This window comes from Bidens hawaiensis, unplaced genomic scaffold (genome assembly GCF_021521415.1).
Source record: "Bidens hawaiensis isolate Kalapana, Puna unplaced genomic scaffold, B.hawaiensis_p1.1 tig00009285_1, whole genome shotgun sequence".
NCBI classification, from domain to species: domain Eukaryota; kingdom Viridiplantae; phylum Streptophyta; class Magnoliopsida; order Asterales; family Asteraceae; genus Bidens; species Bidens hawaiensis.
Genome location: NW_027491685.1, coordinates 724881 through 745068, shown reverse-complemented (window position 1 = coordinate 745068; position 20188 = coordinate 724881). Strand labels below are relative to the sequence as shown.

Below are 20188 nucleotides of genomic sequence, written 5' to 3'. Positions count from 1 at the left end.
GCTTACATAAACGCCAACCACAGTAACTCATTAAACCATTAGGGGGTGTTTGGTAGAGGGATTTGATTGGGGAGAAATGGAATTAGAAATATTTCTTTTGTTTGTTTTCCACTTTTCATTTCTATTTCTCTTTCTATTTCTCTAAAACTAGAGAATTCCATTTATCTTTAAAACAAAGAGAAATCCATTTCTCAGCAGCCTCCTCATAGCATGTCACCACCTCGTCTCCGGCCGCCACCTCGTCTCCAAGTCTGCAACCGCCACCTCGTCTCCAAGTCTGCAACCACCACCCCGTCTCCGCCGTTCGCAGTGGGGAACACAGAGATGGTAACCGGTTGTAGGTTGCAGGTGGTACGGGTGAACGGAGATTAGGGTTTCAAGTGGTGGTTCGTGGTAGGTTAGGGTTTTCAGATGGTCGGGTGATTGTGGTCGCAGGTGGGTGACAGTGGTGGTGGAAATCGGCGGTGGTCGCAGGTGGCTTCTGATTATCATCATCATCATCATCATCGCCACCACAACCACCACCACAAAATCTCCAAAGAGGCAGTGATGACAGATCTGAGCCTCCTTTTTCTATATCTTATGTTCCAAAAATTTGAATCTTTTTAATTTCTTGTGTACTGTGGTTGAAGAAGGGGATTTGGTGGCGGCAGCCGGTGGTGGTGGGCTGTGGTTGAAGAAAGGGCTGTGGTGGTGCTGCTGGTGGTGTGGGGCTGTGGTGGTGGGGCTGGCTGTGGTGGTGGTGCTGTGGTGGTGGTGCTGGTGGTGGTGGGGCTGCGGTGGTGAGTGGTGTCAGGTTGGGTGGAGGTGGGGTTGGGTATGGTAGAGTTCTCTGTTTATTTTCTCGTGTACCAAACAAGAGAAATGATTCTCATTCTCCATACCAATTCTCTTTCTCTACAATTTCATTTCCATTTCTATTTTCTCTCATTTTCCATTCTCTGTACCAAACACCCCCTTAATGTATTAGGTACACGTGATTTATTTGGTTGTTACCATTCTCAATATATATTAATTCTCAAAGTAATGCGTCCATACACACACATATACTAAGATTAGAATAAGAAGTTAACATTTCCTAAGAAATGCAGGAAGTAATTAGGACCATTGGATTAGATAAAACACACAATACTAAGATCATCCATACATTGTGATATTGTTCTTACTGCATAACCTTCTTTTTTACTAGGTATTGTTGTTTGAGTGCCACCTGCCATCATCAACTACCATCCCTTATCATCAACTACGCTCATAATATCCAATTGGTGGTTGAATATGGCTTGGAAGAAGAATAAGGAGGCGTCTAAACCTCCAGATCCGGTTTCCTTTCGAGTTTCGTTTACCAGATCTACTGTATGTTTGGTATGGAGAATAAAAAAGTGGATTGGTGGAATTTGAAAATTTGTTTCAGGCGACGAACTAAGGTTTCGCCTATGAACCGACGCTCCGGAAATGACCCTAGGGCCGAACAGCGGTGTTACTCGGCTGTTGCGTGTCCAAAAATTCGGCGACCTGGCATATTCACCGGCAGAAAACGATTTTGCAGCGACCTTCGGCTAAAACAATCCTAACTTTCTTGTTGGTGAACTTGTATTTTATATTTTAAAAAAATGATAGCAAATTAACCTGATCTAAATAATATGTGGACTCTGTGTATATATATATATATATATATTGTTTTGAAGACAAGAAAATCAATGAAAATTTAAATGAAGACGAGATGGCAGGGAAAAAGTAAAAAAAAAACAAATTGTTATGATGGATCTGTATACTTGTTATGGTATATAAAAAAAATTATAACTCTTAATTAATTTTCTAACAAACACATAAAAAATAACACTGTAACCCTGAATGAACGATTGGGAAAAATGATGATATTTTGAACGAACCTACATATAAAATATAGAATAATAGTGTGGTATTCTGGTAATTCAGCTGGTGTGTTTCTATTAATGAAAGTGTGTTTTTGTTCTTGATGTTGTGTTTTAAATTTAAATTAAATTTTGGTGTTTTTTTTAGAATTTGATTATTATTTGATTTAAATATAAAACACACTGTAATATATTTTGTGATGTTTTTGGTGTTGTGTTTTAAATTTGGTTTAAAAAATTATAATTATATATTGATAATGTTTTCATATATAATATAACACACTCGACGATTATGCCCATGAAGTGTTATAAAACAAATATTAAAATAAAACACTCAGTTTACAAAACACACTTTACATCTAGATCATTAGATCACCAAATCTAAAGCACCAGATCACTTCTTACAATTTTTTGACACACTCCACTTCTTATTATAAATCCACCACACACACACACACATATATAGGGGTGGGATCAAATGATAATGGACATATATGTATAATATGTATTTTTTTAATTTTATACATGTTATTCTTTATATGTAATTAAAATAAATGATAATGTACATATATGTACATTATGTAAACTAAGATTAAATAAAAATATGCATATGTGTATAATTAGTTGTTTTTTTATGAGACTAGGATGAAAAATAAGAATTTTTGGTTTTTTTTTACTTTTAAAAATTTTTGTTTTCCTTTTATAATTTTTTAAGGGGTTTTTTGTGATCAAAATGGTTCTCAAAGTTCTCAATTTCAAAAAGTTAGTTTAGATCATCACTATATATATATATATATATATATATATATATATATATATATAGAGAGAGAGAGAGAGAGAGAGATAAGGGATGGTTCATGTAAGAAATAATATTAGGACGAGAAGTGGATCTTATCCATTGATTAATTGTAATAAATGGCCCAAAATTAAAATACCAAACTTGTAATTGAAAAGAATACTATCGACTAGGATTAATATGAATGATACTTTTGTGTTGCAGGTTTTAAAGTTAAAATGGAGTTATTAATAGCATTTAATTGATATTTGTTATCAATTAATTAAAGTTAGAAATTAATTTATTTGGATTTTCTTTTCATTAATTTATTTTTTAATCAAAAGTATTATAAATTAAATACTATAATATTTTCATTTATAATTTATCAAATGCGTATATGAAAATGTTATAAATATAGGTTATTAATGTTTTTGCGATTTATTATATTTAGTTTTATGTGTAAAATAAAAAAAGGTTTTTTTATCATGTGTAGGTTTATACATGTGCTCATTAGGTAGTATTACAAATTGGTTACACAGATTGTTAATTATATATAAGTTAACAAATTTTCTTCACATATTGCTAGTTTATTTCATTTTCACTGGCACATAACTTATGTTAACCTATACATAACTAATATTCATATACACAAATTGTTAATTCATTTTATTTTCACTTACACATAACTCATATTTGTGTACACAAAAAATTGATTAAAAATATTTAAAATAATAATACAAAAGATGTGTAACTTTTCAATAGAAGACCGATTAAAAAATAATTAAATAAAATACAAAAATATAAATATGATTTGAATAAAATATTGATTTAGATAATTAAAAATAAGAAGTGTGATTTGGATTAAAGAAAACATTATCAAAATAACGACAATTTGGATATATAGCATACTAGAAGAAAATTACGACAATTTAACATTTGATGCTACTTGAAATTGCGTCGATATTTTAACAAATAAACCGGGAAAATGTAAATATAAAATGATGATGAATAATTAAGAATTATAAGAGATTGAAAGAAAATACACAAATATAATTTGAATTTTTAAATCATTTATTAGTTACCAAAAAAGCAATTGAAATGTTGATATATATATATACCTTTCTAATTAATTAAATAAAAAAAAGTTTTGATTGGTAAAAATTATTTCTCGCATGAATTTAAGTGTGTGTATATATATATATATGCGTGTGTGCGTATATATATGATTAAGTTAATACGAAAAGTAATATTAGTACAAAAATATAATAAATGTAAGAAGAGATCTTTACCAATATAACACTTTAATCAATGGTAAAAATTAAGATTGGCATATTTGCAACTAATTAAATGGAACATTTAATTTATGAGCTAATTAGTTAAGGGTAGTATTGGAATTACCTTTTCTTATTATTGGTATCTTTCCTCATAATTAAATGGGCTAATATGGTTTAAATGCTAGTTATTATTATTATTATTTGTTATTATTATAAAATTACGCGATTAAAAACAAACCAATGTTAAATGGTTAATTATTTTTATAATTTTTAGTTTTGTTTAATTTTAAATTATAAAGATACGTATGCATTTTGTATTGTTTTTCCCATAACATATTATGCTTTTCAAGCTTTTCTTGTTTGTTATTTTTTATTTTATCATATAATGTGTAGGCATTTTATCATTAGAGTTGTATGATTGATCTTTTTTCATGCATGATGTATTATATTGTTAATCATGTTATCACGTATAAATGGTGAAACGCCCGAATGATATGGCCTAATCCCAACTACTAGATTAAACCTACTTACGCAATGTTGTTATCTTTATGTAGGCCCGAATGATAATTTTATTACAAAAAATAGGAGGTGGGTATCACATTTATGTGGTGCTAATTTGGTCCAAGTGTGGAAGTTTTTTTATTTTAAAAAAATTGATGTTGTTACACCATTTTAAATGGTGCTAGTGCTGTTACGCGTGCCAAAAAGTTGTGTTCGCAAATGGTAGCAAATATGGCGTGGTTATACTATTTTGCATTGTCCTGTTGTAGACGTTAGATTGTTACGCGCGTTAAACAACGTAAATACCCTCGCCCATAAAGCCTCACGCATATGCATGCCGCATTCTCAACGTTAAAAAAATTTATCACAAGATTACACCTTATTACAAATATTACATGGATATTACACGTAAATATCTTTGACTAGTGCATTTAATACACAAGATAATTTTAGGATTCTAGAAAATAAAAATCTGTTATGTCCGATTTTATCCATTAATGACTTCATGTAACTTTCTTATATAAAGACCCAGTCCTAGGAATTTCATCATTCTTCTATCATTCTAGATACGAAGCAATTCCCAATCTCTCTTTGATATGCATCTCCCATGGAGACCAAGATACAAGGTACTCATTTTTTTTTTCATGTTCTTACAATCCATCTTTCTCATTGTTGTAATTTATTTATACGAATGTTTGTATCTTAATAATCAAAATCCTCACAATTTTTAGCATCACATCAATTGTTTTAACAAATGAAAACAACACAAATTTGATTTTACCCTTTTAGCCTTTTAGGGTTCGAACAAGATTGAAAATTGTTCATTGAAACCCTAATAACGATGGGTTAAAATCGGCGGACAGGAATAAACCTTGATATATTATTATTACTAGGTTAGTTACCCGTGTAGCACACGGGCAAGAATAACTAATTGTTTTAAACAATAACATAATGTGAAGTTAAAAAAAATGTATCACATATTTAAAGATATATTATACGGTAAAAAAATTAAACATTATGCAATTTGGAAATAAAATGTTAGAAAATTCATAAATCATAAATTATTTCTTTGTTATTTCCTATATCAAAACTTAGTTGTAAATGACAACTTTTTTAAACCAACTCGTGGACCAAAACTCATTCTAATTTTAAACTGTTTTGACATGAGCAATGTTTCATACTTTAACCGGTTAAAGAAACTCATTCGTTTCGTATTGGTTACTTATAAAAATCTAATATTAATAACTAATGCAATATATTTTATATTAAAATATTTACATATTTATGATGGTATTAATTCTTTTAAATTAGGATGAATTTATTAAAAAATTAAAATGAAATATTAAAAAGAGAAATGTACTTAATATGAGAGAGAAGAGGAAAAATTTTGTAAGGATCAACATAGTGATAACATGTGACATTTATAAAACTTTATTTATTAAATAGTATAGATTAGCTACCCGTGTACACACGGGTTAGAATAAGTAAATTAATTAAATAATAACACAATGTGAAATACAAAAAATTTGTTCAAAAGATGTAAAGATATATTATATGATATAATAAATTACAGATTACACAATATAGAAATAAAAAGTCGTTAGAAAATTCACAAATCTCTAAATATTTCTTTATACATAATATTTTTAGTTTATTTGTGATTTTACTTTCTATATCAAAACTTAGTAGTTCCACATTTTTCTGTTTTTAACTCTAGATAATGTAATACATCACTGACCATGAGTTAAAATAAATTTTCTCAAAAACAAACTAACCATCTATAATAATTGATATTATCTTTTATTAATCTTCATTGCAAAACAAAAATAAAGTAAAAATTTCATTCTTTGAAATTAATCATTTTATCTAAAGGTATAGGATTTTTTTTAAGAATAAAAGTGTGAGTTCCAATATTACTTCCGGATATGATTTTGGCTTCTATAACACAATTATCATACTGTACTTTAACATATAGTTTAGTTTCATTGCATAGAACAATTTGCTAGTTTATATTTTAAGCAATATCGGCTTTTAGGACCAACCTATACCTTTACAACCTTATATTTTGAGGTCATTTAAAACATCAGGAAACTAATATTTTCTTTTACGTATCATTTTATGTCTAATAGATACCATCTGAAGAATGGTAATATTTTTCATATCCCAGAAACATGGATAGCAAACGTTTGCTGATTTTTAAGGTCGGCATCATTTTTTGGTGCAAGTATAACTCGCTCAATAAAAAATCTATATTTTTGAAGTCTTCAATAATATAAGGATATACGAAGTCAATTTATCTATGATTAATAGTGTGCTAATGTCTAACATTTGTATTCCAAATATAAGAAGTTGTCTTATTCCAGTGTTTATATTTTTGTGGATTTCCAAGATAATGAACTTAACATAAATGATAGGTTGATTAAATAGTCAATTAAAAAAAGTTGTAAAAGTTACTTTTTTAAACCAACCCGTGGACCGAAACTCATGAAAATCATAAATTGTTTTGACCCAAACCATATTTGATATTTTAACCGGTTAAAGAAACCCGCATGTTAAGTTAACATAAACGCTAAGAATACATCAATAGAGAATTTGTCTTTCCAAGGTTGAAAGAAAAAGACTTGTGACTTAGTAAATAATCATATATATTTAATAAGTTAAATATTTATATAAAACAAAATAATATATTTATGTTGGTATTAAAATTTTTAAATCAAGAAAGAATTATTAAAAAAAGAAAATAAAAGATTGAAAAGTAAAAAAATAAAATACAAATTATTAATAAGAAAGAGAAATATCAAATGTATTTAATATGGGAGAGAGGTGGAAAAATTTTTGTAAGGATCACTTTGATAATGACATGTGTCACTTATAAAGTTTTATTTATTATATAGTATAAATTATTATTATTATTATTATTATTATTATTACCTTTTTGTCTGCTGGCCACCTTTAATCCAGGTGGGCACACCCAACCAATTAAACACCGCCACCTGTCCTCGTTTTCCAAAGTGCTCCCACAAACCCCCCCGTACAATACCCATCGATTTTCTTGCATACGACAATAATAATAATAATTAATAATAATAATATAATTAGAAATTTAATAAATTGATTCAAACCCTAGAAATAATTTGTGGGTTTTGTCCAATTTCCCCAAAATTGACTGAAATTTTGTGGGCTTTGTTCAATTTTCCCAAATTGACTGTTATCTTGTGGGTTTTTAATTGTGATGAATACAGGGTAATCGCCCATGGGTGAAGCAAGTCTGGAGGCCGGTTAATCGATTGCCCAACATGGTATGAATATTAACCCTAACCCTTGTTTTCATTTTGTTTAATTTGTTCAATTGGATGCTAATTTGATGTTAATTTAGTTGATCTATGTCGTTATGATGTGATTTGTTCAAATTTAATTAAACCCAAATCAGATTAACTATTAAAACTCAAATTATTTAGTTTAATTATGTAATTATGTGATGAAACATGATCAAATACATTTTATTCTTAACATGAAAACAGTGAGAACTAATTTGCTGTTATTATTAGGTTTATTTTTATAAGTGTTTGCTGTTATTTTTTGTTTGTATTTGCTAATTTTCGATTATGAGACGTTATAAGTATTTGCTTATTTATATTTTGTTGTTATTATTATATTTTTTCTTTTGCTGATATAAGTATTTGTTGGTATTTGCTGTTATTATTTTATTCTTGATTTTGATTCTTTTGTTATAATTTTTAGGTTTTTTCCTTTGTTATTATAAATAATTGTTTATGTAGATTGGTATTGTAGTTGGTATTGTTTCTTACTTTCTTTTTTTTTTATAAATTGGTATTATTTACTACGTTCTCATGTTAAGACTAAAATGCACATGAACCTTCCCCGTTATGTGGTTATGTCATTTAGAGTGTCTAAAATAACTGAAAAATTTTGGGATTAAAAAAAGCAGGTTTTGGTGACATCATAATGATATAGATCGATAACAAACATGTAAGGGTTTATTTTTGCTCACAAAAAATTTAGTTTTGTTGTGTGTCAGGACTCTCTGAATTTATCCACAGAGGGTAGTTCATGGTCGGATGACGAGCCAGAGGTTAAGCCAAAGGGAACCGGGGTTTTCATTCCAAATTTGGAATTTTTTGAGGCGGATAGTAGTATTAATAATGAAGGGGAATCTGAAGAGCCCGTCTCGATAGATATCCTTCCAAACGATATTCACGAAAGAATATTACCGTGCCTTCCGTTATCTGCGGCGTTCAAAGCATCTTGCGTGTGTAAAAGATGGAAACATATTGTTCATTCACGGAGATTCACTTTAAAAGATGCTAATCTTTTGTCGGATAAAACATGGTACTTCATGTTCGCGAGCTCGTTTGAACCTGTGGGGTATCTTTATGACTCTGGTCAGAGAAAATGGTACAACTTTGAGCTCCCGTTTATGGTCCACCACACGTGGAACATTGCTCCGTCTTGTGGTCTTGTATCGTTTTTGGACGAGGAAAGAAGTAAATCAATTTATGTCTGTAATCCCATAACTCGGGAATATCAAATTCTAAAGACCCCACCGAGCTCGGGTTTCCCGGTTTATAGCGCATTGGCGTTATCCGTTGACCAGTCAAAGTCAAAGTACACCATCTCCGTCGTCAGGTCAATGCAAGATTCCGATGATTTCGTGTCATGGAAAGTTTCAATCCACGTTTATGATTCGAAGGAAAAGACGTGGCGATCCTTGGTAACAGGGGCTATGCAAGGGTGGAGACCCGGGGACGTAAGTGTAATTTGTGACAACGTTTTGTACATTTTGGTCTTTTGCACGAGACAGATTGATGTTCAAAACCCCCAAAACCTTCATGGGTTGGTAGCTTACAATCTTGATAATACTGAAGTGTTGATTGGTATGTTGAGGGACGAATCGGTAATTTTAGCACCATGTGCTCTTACGTGTGGGAGGCTAATGACTGTTCAAGGAAAGCTCGTGCTTGTTGGGGGTATCGGGAGGGTGAGGCGACCAGGGGTAATTAAGGGAATCGGGATATGGGTTCTTGATGGGGTAGAGTGGACGGAAATTACCCGAATGCCCCACAAGTTTGTTCAAGGTTTTGGTGAATTGGACGATGTTTTTGCTAGTAGTGGAGGTGGTGATTTGATATACATACAGAGTTACGGTGGGACGGCTTTGCTTATATACGATATGGATACGCGACAATGGTTTTGGTCGCAGAAGTGTTCGATGCATAAGCGGTTTCCGCTTGAAATCTTTTCAGGGTTTTGCTTTGAACCTCGGACGCAGTTCATGTGACATTTGAGGTGGTCTGGTTTTATGTTGTTTTTGTTTTGTTAGAAATGATATCTTGTTATTTGGTTATCTGAAATCTTTGAACTTTGTATCTGTCTTTATACATGTTCTCATGTTTCATTTTGTGGGGAAACATGTGTTGTTGGTTTTTATGCAATGAAACATTTGAAGCATTTGCAGTCTTGTTTTTCTATGACTCATCTGTTTTGGTGGAGACCATATGTGAGATTGACTGATTGGACTAGGAATCATGTCAATGACATATCTAAAGTTTATTTATTTTAAGTGATTTATGTATAGAAAATGTTGATCTTAGTACACTCAACCCTATACGAACATGACACAAGTTTTGACGGGTTGATATGAACAAACCTCATTTAATACAGAATTTATTATATTTTTCGTATCGATATAAATGTACGTAAAACGGGTATTTTCTAGAATGCATGTAAAGCAAGTACTTTGTTTCCGTTGATGCTTGTTTTTCTTTTATGTTTTAATTTTTGGTACAAAATATCTGATCTATTTAATTTTTACCTTAAAAATATTCAAAAAAGTAAGTAAGAACTAATTGGATTAACATGTGAACCTACCAGTTTGATCCCAAATGACCCGTTTAGCTGGATCGAACTGGTAGGTTCACAGGATGATGCATACCATATGTATAAAAACCAAAACCAGTGAGAACATTAGAAATACTAACCAAAGGAATATAACTTACCTAATTTTATTCAATACAGAGATGTATCATTCATATTTATATCATGTGCACCAAAATGTCAAGAAAAACAATCTTTATAAAAAGGTAAAATAAAGTAAGAAAAAGACTGGTTATACCAAACTTCCCTTTCCCAACGGACAAATACATGGAAAGGACCCCACAAGGCCCAAACCTTCCATAATTTAAACCAAAAACTGGGGCCCACCATGGGTCCCACACATATGATTCAATCACATCCCTGGTTGAACAACAAGAAACTAAAGATAAAAAACACAGACACACAGAAGCAAAAGAACCCACCTTCCCAGATGACATGATATACTCAACTTAATAATAAAAAAAACAAAAACTAAATACCGAAGTATGGTATTCTAGTGAGAGAAAAGTTGGTGGTGGGGTGAGAGAGAAAGTTAAAAAAAAAAAAAGCTTTTAGATGAAAAAGTGTGATGAAGAGGAGCCACCAACACCCCAAAAGCAGCAGAATTTGGGGCAAAAGTTGAAGAAAATAGCTGGTAAAAAAGGAGGACAAGTCACTCCTGTTTTGCCCTTCCCTGTGCATATTAGCAACAGTGGTGGTGCGCATGATAGCAACTGTGGTGGTGTGCAAGATAGCAAGGGTTTAGAGAGCAACCACCCTTTAAAGGTTTCTGCTAGAAAGCTTGGTGCTACTGTTTGGGAGATTTATAACTGCAACTTACCTTCTGCTAAAATGCACCATGGTGGTGGAAGCAGGCGGAACCATCACCATCACCACCATCATCACCACAGGCATCACCTTCTTGAAGACAAACCTGATCCTTATCCTGAACTGGTAATCATAAGTTAAAGTTTTCTTGATTTTATGAGTCTGGATCTGATATACATATTGATTGTTGTTTTTACTTTTTTCTAGTGGAATTTGTTGATTAATGATTATGGTGGGTGGGTATATGGTGGGGGTCTGTTTTTATGTTAATTTAAACTGTTTTTCATGATAAAGTTGCAAACTTTATTTTGGGTTTGTGTTCTTGAATCTTGGATCAGTGGTTCATCCCTGTTACAAACTACCATCATGATAAAGTTGTAAACTTTTTGTTGGCTTATGTGTTCTTGAATCTTGATTAATGATTCATCCTGTAACAAACCACCATCATGATAAAGTTGTAAACTTTAATTTGATTTCTGTGAATCTTGGTTTGTAATGAATGTAGGGGAGTGTTAGTAGCTTAAAAAGACATGTTGCAGCATCACTTATGCAACATCAAGTGTCTTTCATGATAAAGTTGTAAACTTTAATTTGGTTTATTTGTTCTTGAATCTTGATCAGTGATTCATGCCTGTACAAACCACCATCATCATAAAGTTGTAAACTTTAGTTTGGGTTTGTGTTATTGAATCTTGATCAATGATTCATCCCTGTTACAAACCACCATCATGATAAAGTTGTAAACTTTGATTTGATTTCTGTTAATCTTGGGTTGTAATGAATGCAGGGGAGTGTTAGTAATTAAAAAAGATATGTTGCAGCATCACTTATGCAACATTAAGTGTCTTTCATGATAAAGTTGAAAACTTTAATTTGGGTTTGCTTTCTTGAATCTTGATCAATGATTCACCCCTGTTACAACCTGCCCTCATGATAAAGTTGTAAACTTTTTATTGGTCTTTGTTTTCGTGAATCTTGATCAGTGATTCACCCCTGTTACAAACCACCATCATGATAAAGTTGTAAACTTTAATTTGATTTATGTGAATCTTGGTTTATAATGAATGCAGGTGAGTGTTGTAGTTTAAAAAGACATGTTGCAGCATCACCTATGCAACATTAAGTGCCTTTCATGATAAAGTTGTAAACTTTAATTTGGTTTATACTTTATATGTTCTTGAATCTTGATCAAGATTCACCCCTGTTACCAAAGCACCATCATGATAAAGTTATAAACTTTAGTTTGAATTATTTGAATCTTGGTTTGTGATGAATGTAGGGGAGTGCTAGTAGTTTAAGAAGACATGTTGCAGCATCATTAATGCAACATCAGCAGGCAATTCAAAGAAACCATAACGCGATACGCACAGTCTCACCCGCAAGTTATGGCAGTAGTTCAATGGAGGTACAAAATCATTTTAATCTATATAAATTTGAAGTATATGTTTGAAAATTGGATGATTTTAATATTTTTATCACAGGTTGCACCTTATAACCCTGCTGTTACACCTACAAGTTCGGTAGAGTTTAGGGGTGGAAATGGTGAGACAAGTTACAGTCTCAAAACATCAACCGAGCTGCTCAAAGTTTTGAACCGTATCTGGAGCCTCGAAGAGTTACACGCGGCTAATATAACTCTGGTTCGTGATTTGAAACGCGAGCTAGACCTGGCCCGGTCCAAGATCAAAGAACTGGCCCGTGACCGTCACCAAATGGAGCATTTGATGAAGCAAATGACCGAAGATAAACAAGGTCACGCCAATGCTGCGGTTCAATCAGTGAGAGACGAGCTTGAAGACGAGAGGAAGTTAAGAAAACGATCAGAGACACTTCACCGGAAGCTGGCCCGCGAGCTTTACGAGACGAAAACAGCCCTCGTGAATGCTTTAAAAGACATGGAAAATGAGAGGCGGTTGAGGGTACTTTTGGAAGATCTTTGTGACGAGTTTGCTTGGCGGATTAAAAACTATGAACACAAGTTGCATTCTTTGAAACATGTAAATCTCGATAAAGGGAATGGTTCGAACCATAGATCGGCCCGAGACGGAATGATTCTTCATATTTCCGAATCGTGGCTAGACGAACGAATGCAAATTAAACAAGAAACGTCATTAACGAAAATATCAGTAGTTGAGAAATTAAGCTCAGAAATCGAGGCTTTTCTAGAAGCGAAACGAAAAGGTATGCAAAAACTCGGCTCAGGCTCCGGGTCAGTGGTGGGACCCACGGCCCGAAGACGACATTCTCTCGAGTCAATCCCTATGAACTTGGCTACTAGTGCACCTCCTGATGATGGTGATGATGATGAAAATGCTTCTTCCAATGGAGGTGATTCACCTTGTTTTGAGCTAGATAAACCCGTGGCCCGTGCCAAGGACGATACGGTAAATTCAACAACCAAACCCGACAACGGTAAGAAAAAAGCAGCACGCGACCCCTCTAGTTTGCAAGTGAAGTTTGAAGAACAAATGGCTCAAGCGATATTAGGCGAACAACAAACAGAAATAACAGAAGAAAACGTTAGTCTAAACACAAAGTATTTGAATAGTTTACTAAAAAACCATCATCTACAACCGGGAAACGAATATGATGAGTCGGCTAATAAACACATGTGGAAAAGTCACCCGAGCCCGGTTCGAGGATGGACCACAAAGCTACCAACCGAAGATCTCGAGATTTCCGAGTCATCAACCAAAGTCAAACCCGAGTCAAAGGAGCAAAGTAGCCTAAAGTCAAACAAAGTTACTCGAAGCAAGAACACGAGGACATAAAGTGGGCACACGTGTAAAAAAGTAACAAGGTCTTGTCTCTTGTTCTTAGCTTCACATTTTATGTTTTCCGCGTGCATAATCTACATATTATTATTGTACCATGTCGTTCGAGTTTCATTATGTACATCTCTTGTATCGGTTGAATCACACATGCTTTTAAATTATCAAAATATGCAAAATATTCCTTACAAGAATTGTGGAAATCATCAAATAGATCAAGCCATATTGAAAACGTAAGAAACTTCGCCCTTTCTAGGATTAGCTTCGGTTATTGATAATGTTCGTTCATCTAAATCAATCACAGCCGTACACAGCGTGTAAAGAGTTGGCCCTGAAGATTTGCAATATAAATACCGATAACATTGGATCATAAATTCATAATTTTATATCATGTGACATTTATAGATGGTTTTTACTGATGTACCTTGCATGAAGATAGGATACTTATGATCACATGTGTCTCCAAGAAGTGAAATAAGGTCTTGCTTTGACTTTTTGGGCAGCAAAGCTGCCCTGTTCTGTCTGCATATTGAGTTTTCATCATGTACCTTCATTGTAAAATTCAATATTTCATTTACCAAAAACAAAAGAAGCTGTCACTTTAACCATAATAACTGTTAGTATGTTACCTGGTCAACTTTAAGATGAAGATACATATTGGCATGGAAGAAAGGGGTTGACCCAACTTCACGAACCGAGAGTCGTTGACTTGATGCAGTCTCCACATTCAAGATCTTACGTACGTTTACATCCATTAGGTTATAGCTATGCCCAACTGAAACTTGTGACGAACGAATCCTCTAAATAACCAGCAAAAAAGTCAACATATTAGAAAAAAGTCAAACCTTCTACTGAATCACCTAAATTTGATGAAAAAAAAAGTAATCTGAATATTACGGTAATCGCATCCTCGAGACTTGTCGCTTCTAGAAGGTCTCTAGAAATGAAGTTTCGCCCGATCCCACCTGCCACTATCTCTGACTCGGCTGGTGGTGCCGAGTTCAGTGTAAATGCCTGCAGGATTTGTAGTTATTATTAGTCGGCATCGTGAAATACATAAAGAGATCTGATTTTCAGTTATGCAATAATATTATTACCAGGCCATTGTTATTAAAACCGAATGCACAGCTAGGAAGCTCGCCCGCATAGGTGTAAGCAGTGTAACACAGTCCATTAGCTAATGCTGCTTTAATCATATACCTGCAATATCAGTAATGTATCTGATAATCTAAGAAAAGATGAACACTTAACCACAAAACATGGGATTTGAACTTTGAAGCTAGAATTTAGAGCTTACGTATGGCCAACAAGAGCGACGTTAGCATCCTCATTATGAACTGCAACAGCCATTGCATCATTAACAACAAGAATATCCGAGCAGTCATCTATCGTTTCTTCATCTTCAACCTTTTTCGGCTTTGGAATAAACGGTAGAATCTCTTTCCGAAAGTTCAAAATCATGATCTGTCACAATAGCATCAGTGTGAGTTGGGGAAACGGAAACGATTAAACCAGGGGTGCAAACGAGCCGAGCCGTTCGCGAGCTACTTGAAATCGGAGCGACAAATAGCTCAAAACGAGCCGAGCCTTATTGAACCCGAGCCTCAAATAAGGCTCGTGTTAGGAACAAAGTGGCACAGCGGAAACAACACGCAAACGAGAACAAACGATTATCACGCAATATATAGAAAATAATAAACGATATGTACGACACAAGATTTTACATAGTTCAGTCCCAGTGGCTTTGTTGTTGTTATTATTATTATTATTATTATTATTATTATTATTATTATTATTCCAATCGACCACAAGCCAAAAGGCTTCACCAATTCCTAACAGCTCGTTAGTTATCAAGCCCGACCTCAAGCCTTGTATGGGAAGATCGTTTAGGCTTGTCGAACTTTAACAAGCCTAGTGTATCTTTTAAGTTTTGACACTTTTGAAGTTCTATGTATTAATTTCACAGCTCGGCTCGGCTGGTTTAAGATAATGCACACGTGCTCTAGCCAAGCTTTTATATATATATATATATATATTAAAAAAAAATTAATATGTATTTTTATTTAACCCCAGTTTTTTTTTACAAGATCAATTTTAAGCTTCAAGAAAGCAAAAATATAGCGTTTTACATTTAGACAGAAATCAAACGGGTAACAAGCGGCCCCATAAGCCCTTTTTGAATTGCATTATCTTAATTAATAAATAATAAACGAGCAACGAGCCCGAAATGCCAATGATCACAAATTGCTTACATGAAGAAACGGGACGCCGGATCCATCGGCTATTCCTCGCATTTCGTTCCAGTAAGATGGAAATTTGGTGGAGTTGTTATTTGAGAGAGATTGAAAGAGTGAGTGTGCATGTGTGGTTTGAGCAAAAGGAAGAAGTTGGCTGTTAAAGATGGAATCTGTGGATAGTCTGCTTGTTATGAGCTTAGAGAAATGATTGCCAATGGATAACCCGAATTGGTATGGGTCTTCACAGGGTCCGACTTCATATATCTCCAACTTGTTTGCAGCTTCCATAGTATGAACTATGAAGTATCAACTGCTGTGTTTGACTCTTGTTTTCAGTTCACCTTATCTTTCACATATTAGAGTGTTTTTTCTACAGTATGAGTCCTTACACCATCCATGGATTCTCATTCAAGTCCCTAGCGTAGCCTTAACGATGTGTTTTCGAGTCATTTTTAATATTGATAAAATAATAAAAGGTTTATTGGATTTTAATCGACTGGTATTGGTCGATAATAATCCCTATTTATTTTATCATTACTGGCGGTCCCAATTTTAAAAAAGTTGGCTGCCAATGGTCCCCCGCTAAAAAGGACTTAACGGTGTTATACCTTTTTCCGAATTTCAAACGAATATTTTAGAGCTTTTAATCGGAATGAGGATACGAGTCAATTGATGTAAAAGTTAGTTTGAAACGCTGCTCCCAAACGCCGAAACAATGCTTTAATTCGGGTGTTTGAACTTCCAATTAACAAAAATCAAGTCGCTTAGATCACCGGTTCGAGCTAAGTTTTATATCAATCGACTCGTATTCTCATTCAGATCAAAAGCCCTAAAACATAAGTTTAAAATTCGTAAAAAAGTATAACGCCGTTAAGTCTTTTTTAACGGAGGACCATTGACGGCCAACTTTTTTAAATTTGAGACCGCCAGTGGTAATAAAATGAATATGGATTATTATCGGCCAATACTCGTCAATATGGTTTATTAAAATTCAATATTGTTCATAAACGAACTTCCCGTTAAACGGTTCACGAACAATTCACCGAACATTCGGTTCGTTTACAAGCCTACATTAAATCACTCCATGTATTTTAAAAACTCCACTCACAAGAAATTGTTGATCAGATGAGAATACTCTAAAAAGTTCTTTGCCGTAGACGTCATGTACCTCGATTGCTACTCATCCATTACTAAAAGTCATTTGTTCGTACGTAGTTGATTTTCTTAGTCTCCCTTATTCACGACGAAAAAGTGGATCACTCATCACATTGGTCCTTATTTATATGATTACACAATACTAAATTATTAGAACAAAAAAAGTAAATCCAAATCATTTTTTATCAATAATTTGTATTTTAAATTTGTACCACTTACATACATACACATATCTTAAATTTTGTACTTTTTCACATATATTACGTATATAAAAAAATCAAACTAATTTAATATGAAATATCTATATAATGCTATATTATTCGCTACTACACATGTGTAAATTATAAAAACGAACGATCATACTAATTTGTTCTTATTTTTTTAAAAAAATTTCAATAGAGGAGTGAAAAACAATAACCATATATCTATACCATTTTCTTTTAACTTTATTTTTTTTATAAATAATTAATTTTGCTATGCCTAAATCACTCACATAGCCACATATAATGTACAAAGACATACATGCGTGCATGGACACATACAGACACGCACAAACGCATATAGTGACGTTTGTTTAAAACCTAATATAAGTTAAGAATTGCGAAAACCGAATATACATTTGTATGTAGTGCTTTGGATGTGATATATATGATGGTTCTTTCCGCTACTTTGCTTATTTTCTATTCCTTATATACAAATGTATTATGTGTTTCTCACCATTCTCGATGTATTAATGGTTTTAAAATGAGTAACCCCGTCCCACCCAAAAAAAAAAACCACACACATTTTAAATATTCATAATTTATTATATCACCATGATGCCATCTAACATATAAATTTTAATAGAAACTATTGTTAACTACATATTGAATTTGTTTTAACCCTTGTACTAACGAGTAACGAATAAAATTGTATACAGTGAAGCTAAAATCATTTTGACTTACAAGGACCAGCTCAATGTCACCCACTTTCTTACTGATCCACAATTAATTGCTAAATTGCCTCACATTGTAAGAGAATAAATACCAACTTGTGGAATCATCTCCGCATTCCCTGGGAAAAAGACTCGTGTCATGCTTCACTACATCATTTCTTATGATTGTTAATTATTATTAAAGTTGTTCCCCTTGTATTTTTTATACTCTACTTTTATTCCTATTTGCTCCCAAATGATGTTACCAAATATAATTGATCATTAGTGAGAAAAATGATTTATTATTCTCATCACAGAAAAACAGCTCAGAGTTTATGTGACAATGAAAGATATCATACTGCTCATGCTTCTATGTTCATCTTTCGGCTCTTTTGTCCAAAGCTCAGATAGTAAAGACAGCGGTGCTGGAGAACCACTAGATGTTATTCTCCACGAACACGCTTTCAAAGCTCTATTATCGCAACAACAGCGATACAAAACAGGCACTCTTTACGCGGTCAAGTTGCCTGCTAATTTATCAGGCATGGATGTCTCTTATGTTAGATTCAGAAGCAAAACATTGTGGAGAAAAGGAGCAAACTTCAGTAGCTTTCAAATCCCATCAAGAACTCTCCCAATGCCATTTGTGAAGAGAGTTGTGATCATGTATCAAGATTTGGGTAACTTGTCATCTCAATTCTATAACAACACGGTTCCAGGGTATTTGCTAGTGTCTTCGGTTGTTGGTTTTAGAGTTTACGATGCATCAAATCCTACAACTACAAATGCCAGAAAGATTGATCTTAACACAACTGATGCACCTATATCAGTTCATTTTCCTGACTTGAAGTTTCCTAAGGGTGCTAAATGTGCTTCTTTTGGCGACTCAAATGGCAAATTTTCTCTAAGTGATATGGGTGTTGGACAAGTTTGTTATACTAGAAACTATGGTCGGTTCTTGGTTGTTATACCGAAAAAGAAGAAAGGAGTAGTGAGGGTTTGGTGGGGAGTTGGGGCTGGGTTCATGACGACGGTTTTTGTTAGTTTTGTTTGTATCGTGCTTGTGAAGATCGCGAAAGTGAAGAGATCAGATGAGATGGAAATGCAAATGGAAGAAGGAAGCATAGATCTTGAAACAGTTTGGATTGGTTATAGTAAGATGCCGTGTGCAACCGATACAAGGACTTGTCCAAATCTTGAAAGTCCTGGTGTTACTACTTATTAGTTAGTTAAAACTTTAAAGATATATGGTGCCTTTCGTAATTAATTTCTTTTTCAGAATTCTATTTTCACAAGTTTGTGTTGTTAATATTAAGTAGCATATACATAACATCAAGACGGATTAATTTGTTGTTATTAGTTTTGTTTTTATAAGTATTTGATGTTAATTTTTGTTTGTATTTTACTGATTTGTATTTTGCTGTTATTATTATGTTATTTTCTTTTGCTGTTGTTATTTTGTTGTTGATTATGATTCATTTGTTGTTTTTATTAGGTTTGTTATTATAGAACACTGCTTATGTGGATTGGTGTTGCAGTTGTCTACTTGGTATTGTTTTTTACGTTCTCATTTTTAGTAGATTGGTATTGTTTCTTATGTTCTCATACTAAAAATACTAGCTTTTGAACCTTTGTATTACACAGGATTTATCAAACGATAAAATAAAAAAAGGTCATTTATTTCAATTGTGAAAATACTTATTAATTAATTTAATGTAGACTTAAAGGAAAAACAAATGGGTTAACGAAAATTACTAAAACAGCATGGTTTTGAAAACATCGGTTGTGGATTTGCAAGAAATTTAAAAAATATGCTAAAGTTACGTAGTTGGTCAAACTTCAGGTATGAAAATGACATTATGTATTAAAATTCACACTATGTTATAACCTGCTTGACAAAATGATTTTGATCCATGATCCATGGATAGCTAGAATGAATGAGATGAAAGATTAGAAATTAGGAGAAACGCAGGCTTGACACCTAAGCTT

General features: G+C 33.2%; 3 protein-coding genes and 1 pseudogene across 3 annotated transcripts; 3 read left to right on the top strand and 1 right to left on the bottom strand.

Moving 5' to 3' along the window:
* The first annotated feature begins 1275 nt into the window (after window positions 1-1275).
* On the top strand, window positions 1276-9776 carry LOC143531909 (F-box/kelch-repeat protein At3g61590 pseudogene; annotated as a pseudogene).
* A 1095-nt stretch (window positions 9777-10871) lies between these two features.
* LOC143531914 (uncharacterized protein At5g41620-like) lies at window positions 10872-14031 on the top strand. Its single transcript, XM_077027098.1, has 3 exons — window positions 10872-11249; window positions 12403-12528; window positions 12605-14031. Exons 1-3 carry the CDS (start codon window positions 10872-10874, stop codon window positions 13892-13894), a joined length of 1794 nt encoding a protein of 597 aa, XP_076883213.1. The 3' UTR covers window positions 13895-14031.
* A 6-nt stretch (window positions 14032-14037) lies between these two features.
* On the bottom strand, window positions 14038-16346 carry LOC143531915 (uncharacterized). Its single transcript, XM_077027099.1, has 7 exons — window positions 16147-16346; window positions 15192-15358; window positions 14992-15094; window positions 14792-14908; window positions 14524-14694; window positions 14319-14442; window positions 14038-14225 (listed from the first exon to the last, which is right to left on the bottom strand). Exons 1-7 carry the CDS (start codon window positions 16186-16188, stop codon window positions 14110-14112), a joined length of 840 nt encoding a protein of 279 aa, XP_076883214.1. The 5' UTR covers window positions 16189-16346; the 3' UTR covers window positions 14038-14109.
* Window positions 16347-18391: 2045 nt separating this feature from the next.
* LOC143531894 (uncharacterized) lies at window positions 18392-19435 on the top strand. The gene is made up of 2 exons (XM_077027086.1): window positions 18392-18460; window positions 18532-19435. The coding sequence occupies exon 2, from the start codon at window positions 18543-18545 to the stop codon at window positions 19422-19424; it is 882 nt and encodes a 293-aa protein (XP_076883201.1). The 5' UTR covers window positions 18392-18460; window positions 18532-18542; the 3' UTR covers window positions 19425-19435.
* Window positions 19436-20188: the final 753 nt, after the last annotated feature.

Coding starts and splice junctions, on each gene's coding strand:
- LOC143531915 (XM_077027099.1), bottom strand. CDS start 16,188: ATGCGAGGAATAGCCGATGGATCCGGCGTCCCGTTTCTTCAT. Junction 15,095..15,191: donor GTCGCTCTTGTTGGCCATAC/GTAAGCTCTAAA, acceptor CTGATATTGCAG/GTATATGATTAAAGCAGCAT. Junction 14,226..14,318: donor GTATCCTATCTTCATGCAAG/GTACATCAGTAA, acceptor GCAAATCTTCAG/GGCCAACTCTTTACACGCTG.
- LOC143531914 (XM_077027098.1), top strand. CDS start 10,872: ATGAAAAAGTGTGATGAAGAGGAGCCACCAACACCCCAAAAGCAGCAG. Junction 11,250..12,402: donor CTGATCCTTATCCTGAACTG/GTAATCATAAGT, acceptor TGATGAATGTAG/GGGAGTGCTAGTAGTTTAAG. Junction 12,529..12,604: donor ATGGCAGTAGTTCAATGGAG/GTACAAAATCAT, acceptor TTTTTATCACAG/GTTGCACCTTATAACCCTGC.
- LOC143531894 (XM_077027086.1), top strand. CDS start 18,543: ATGAAAGATATCATACTGCTCATGCTTCTATGTTCATCTTTCGGCTCT.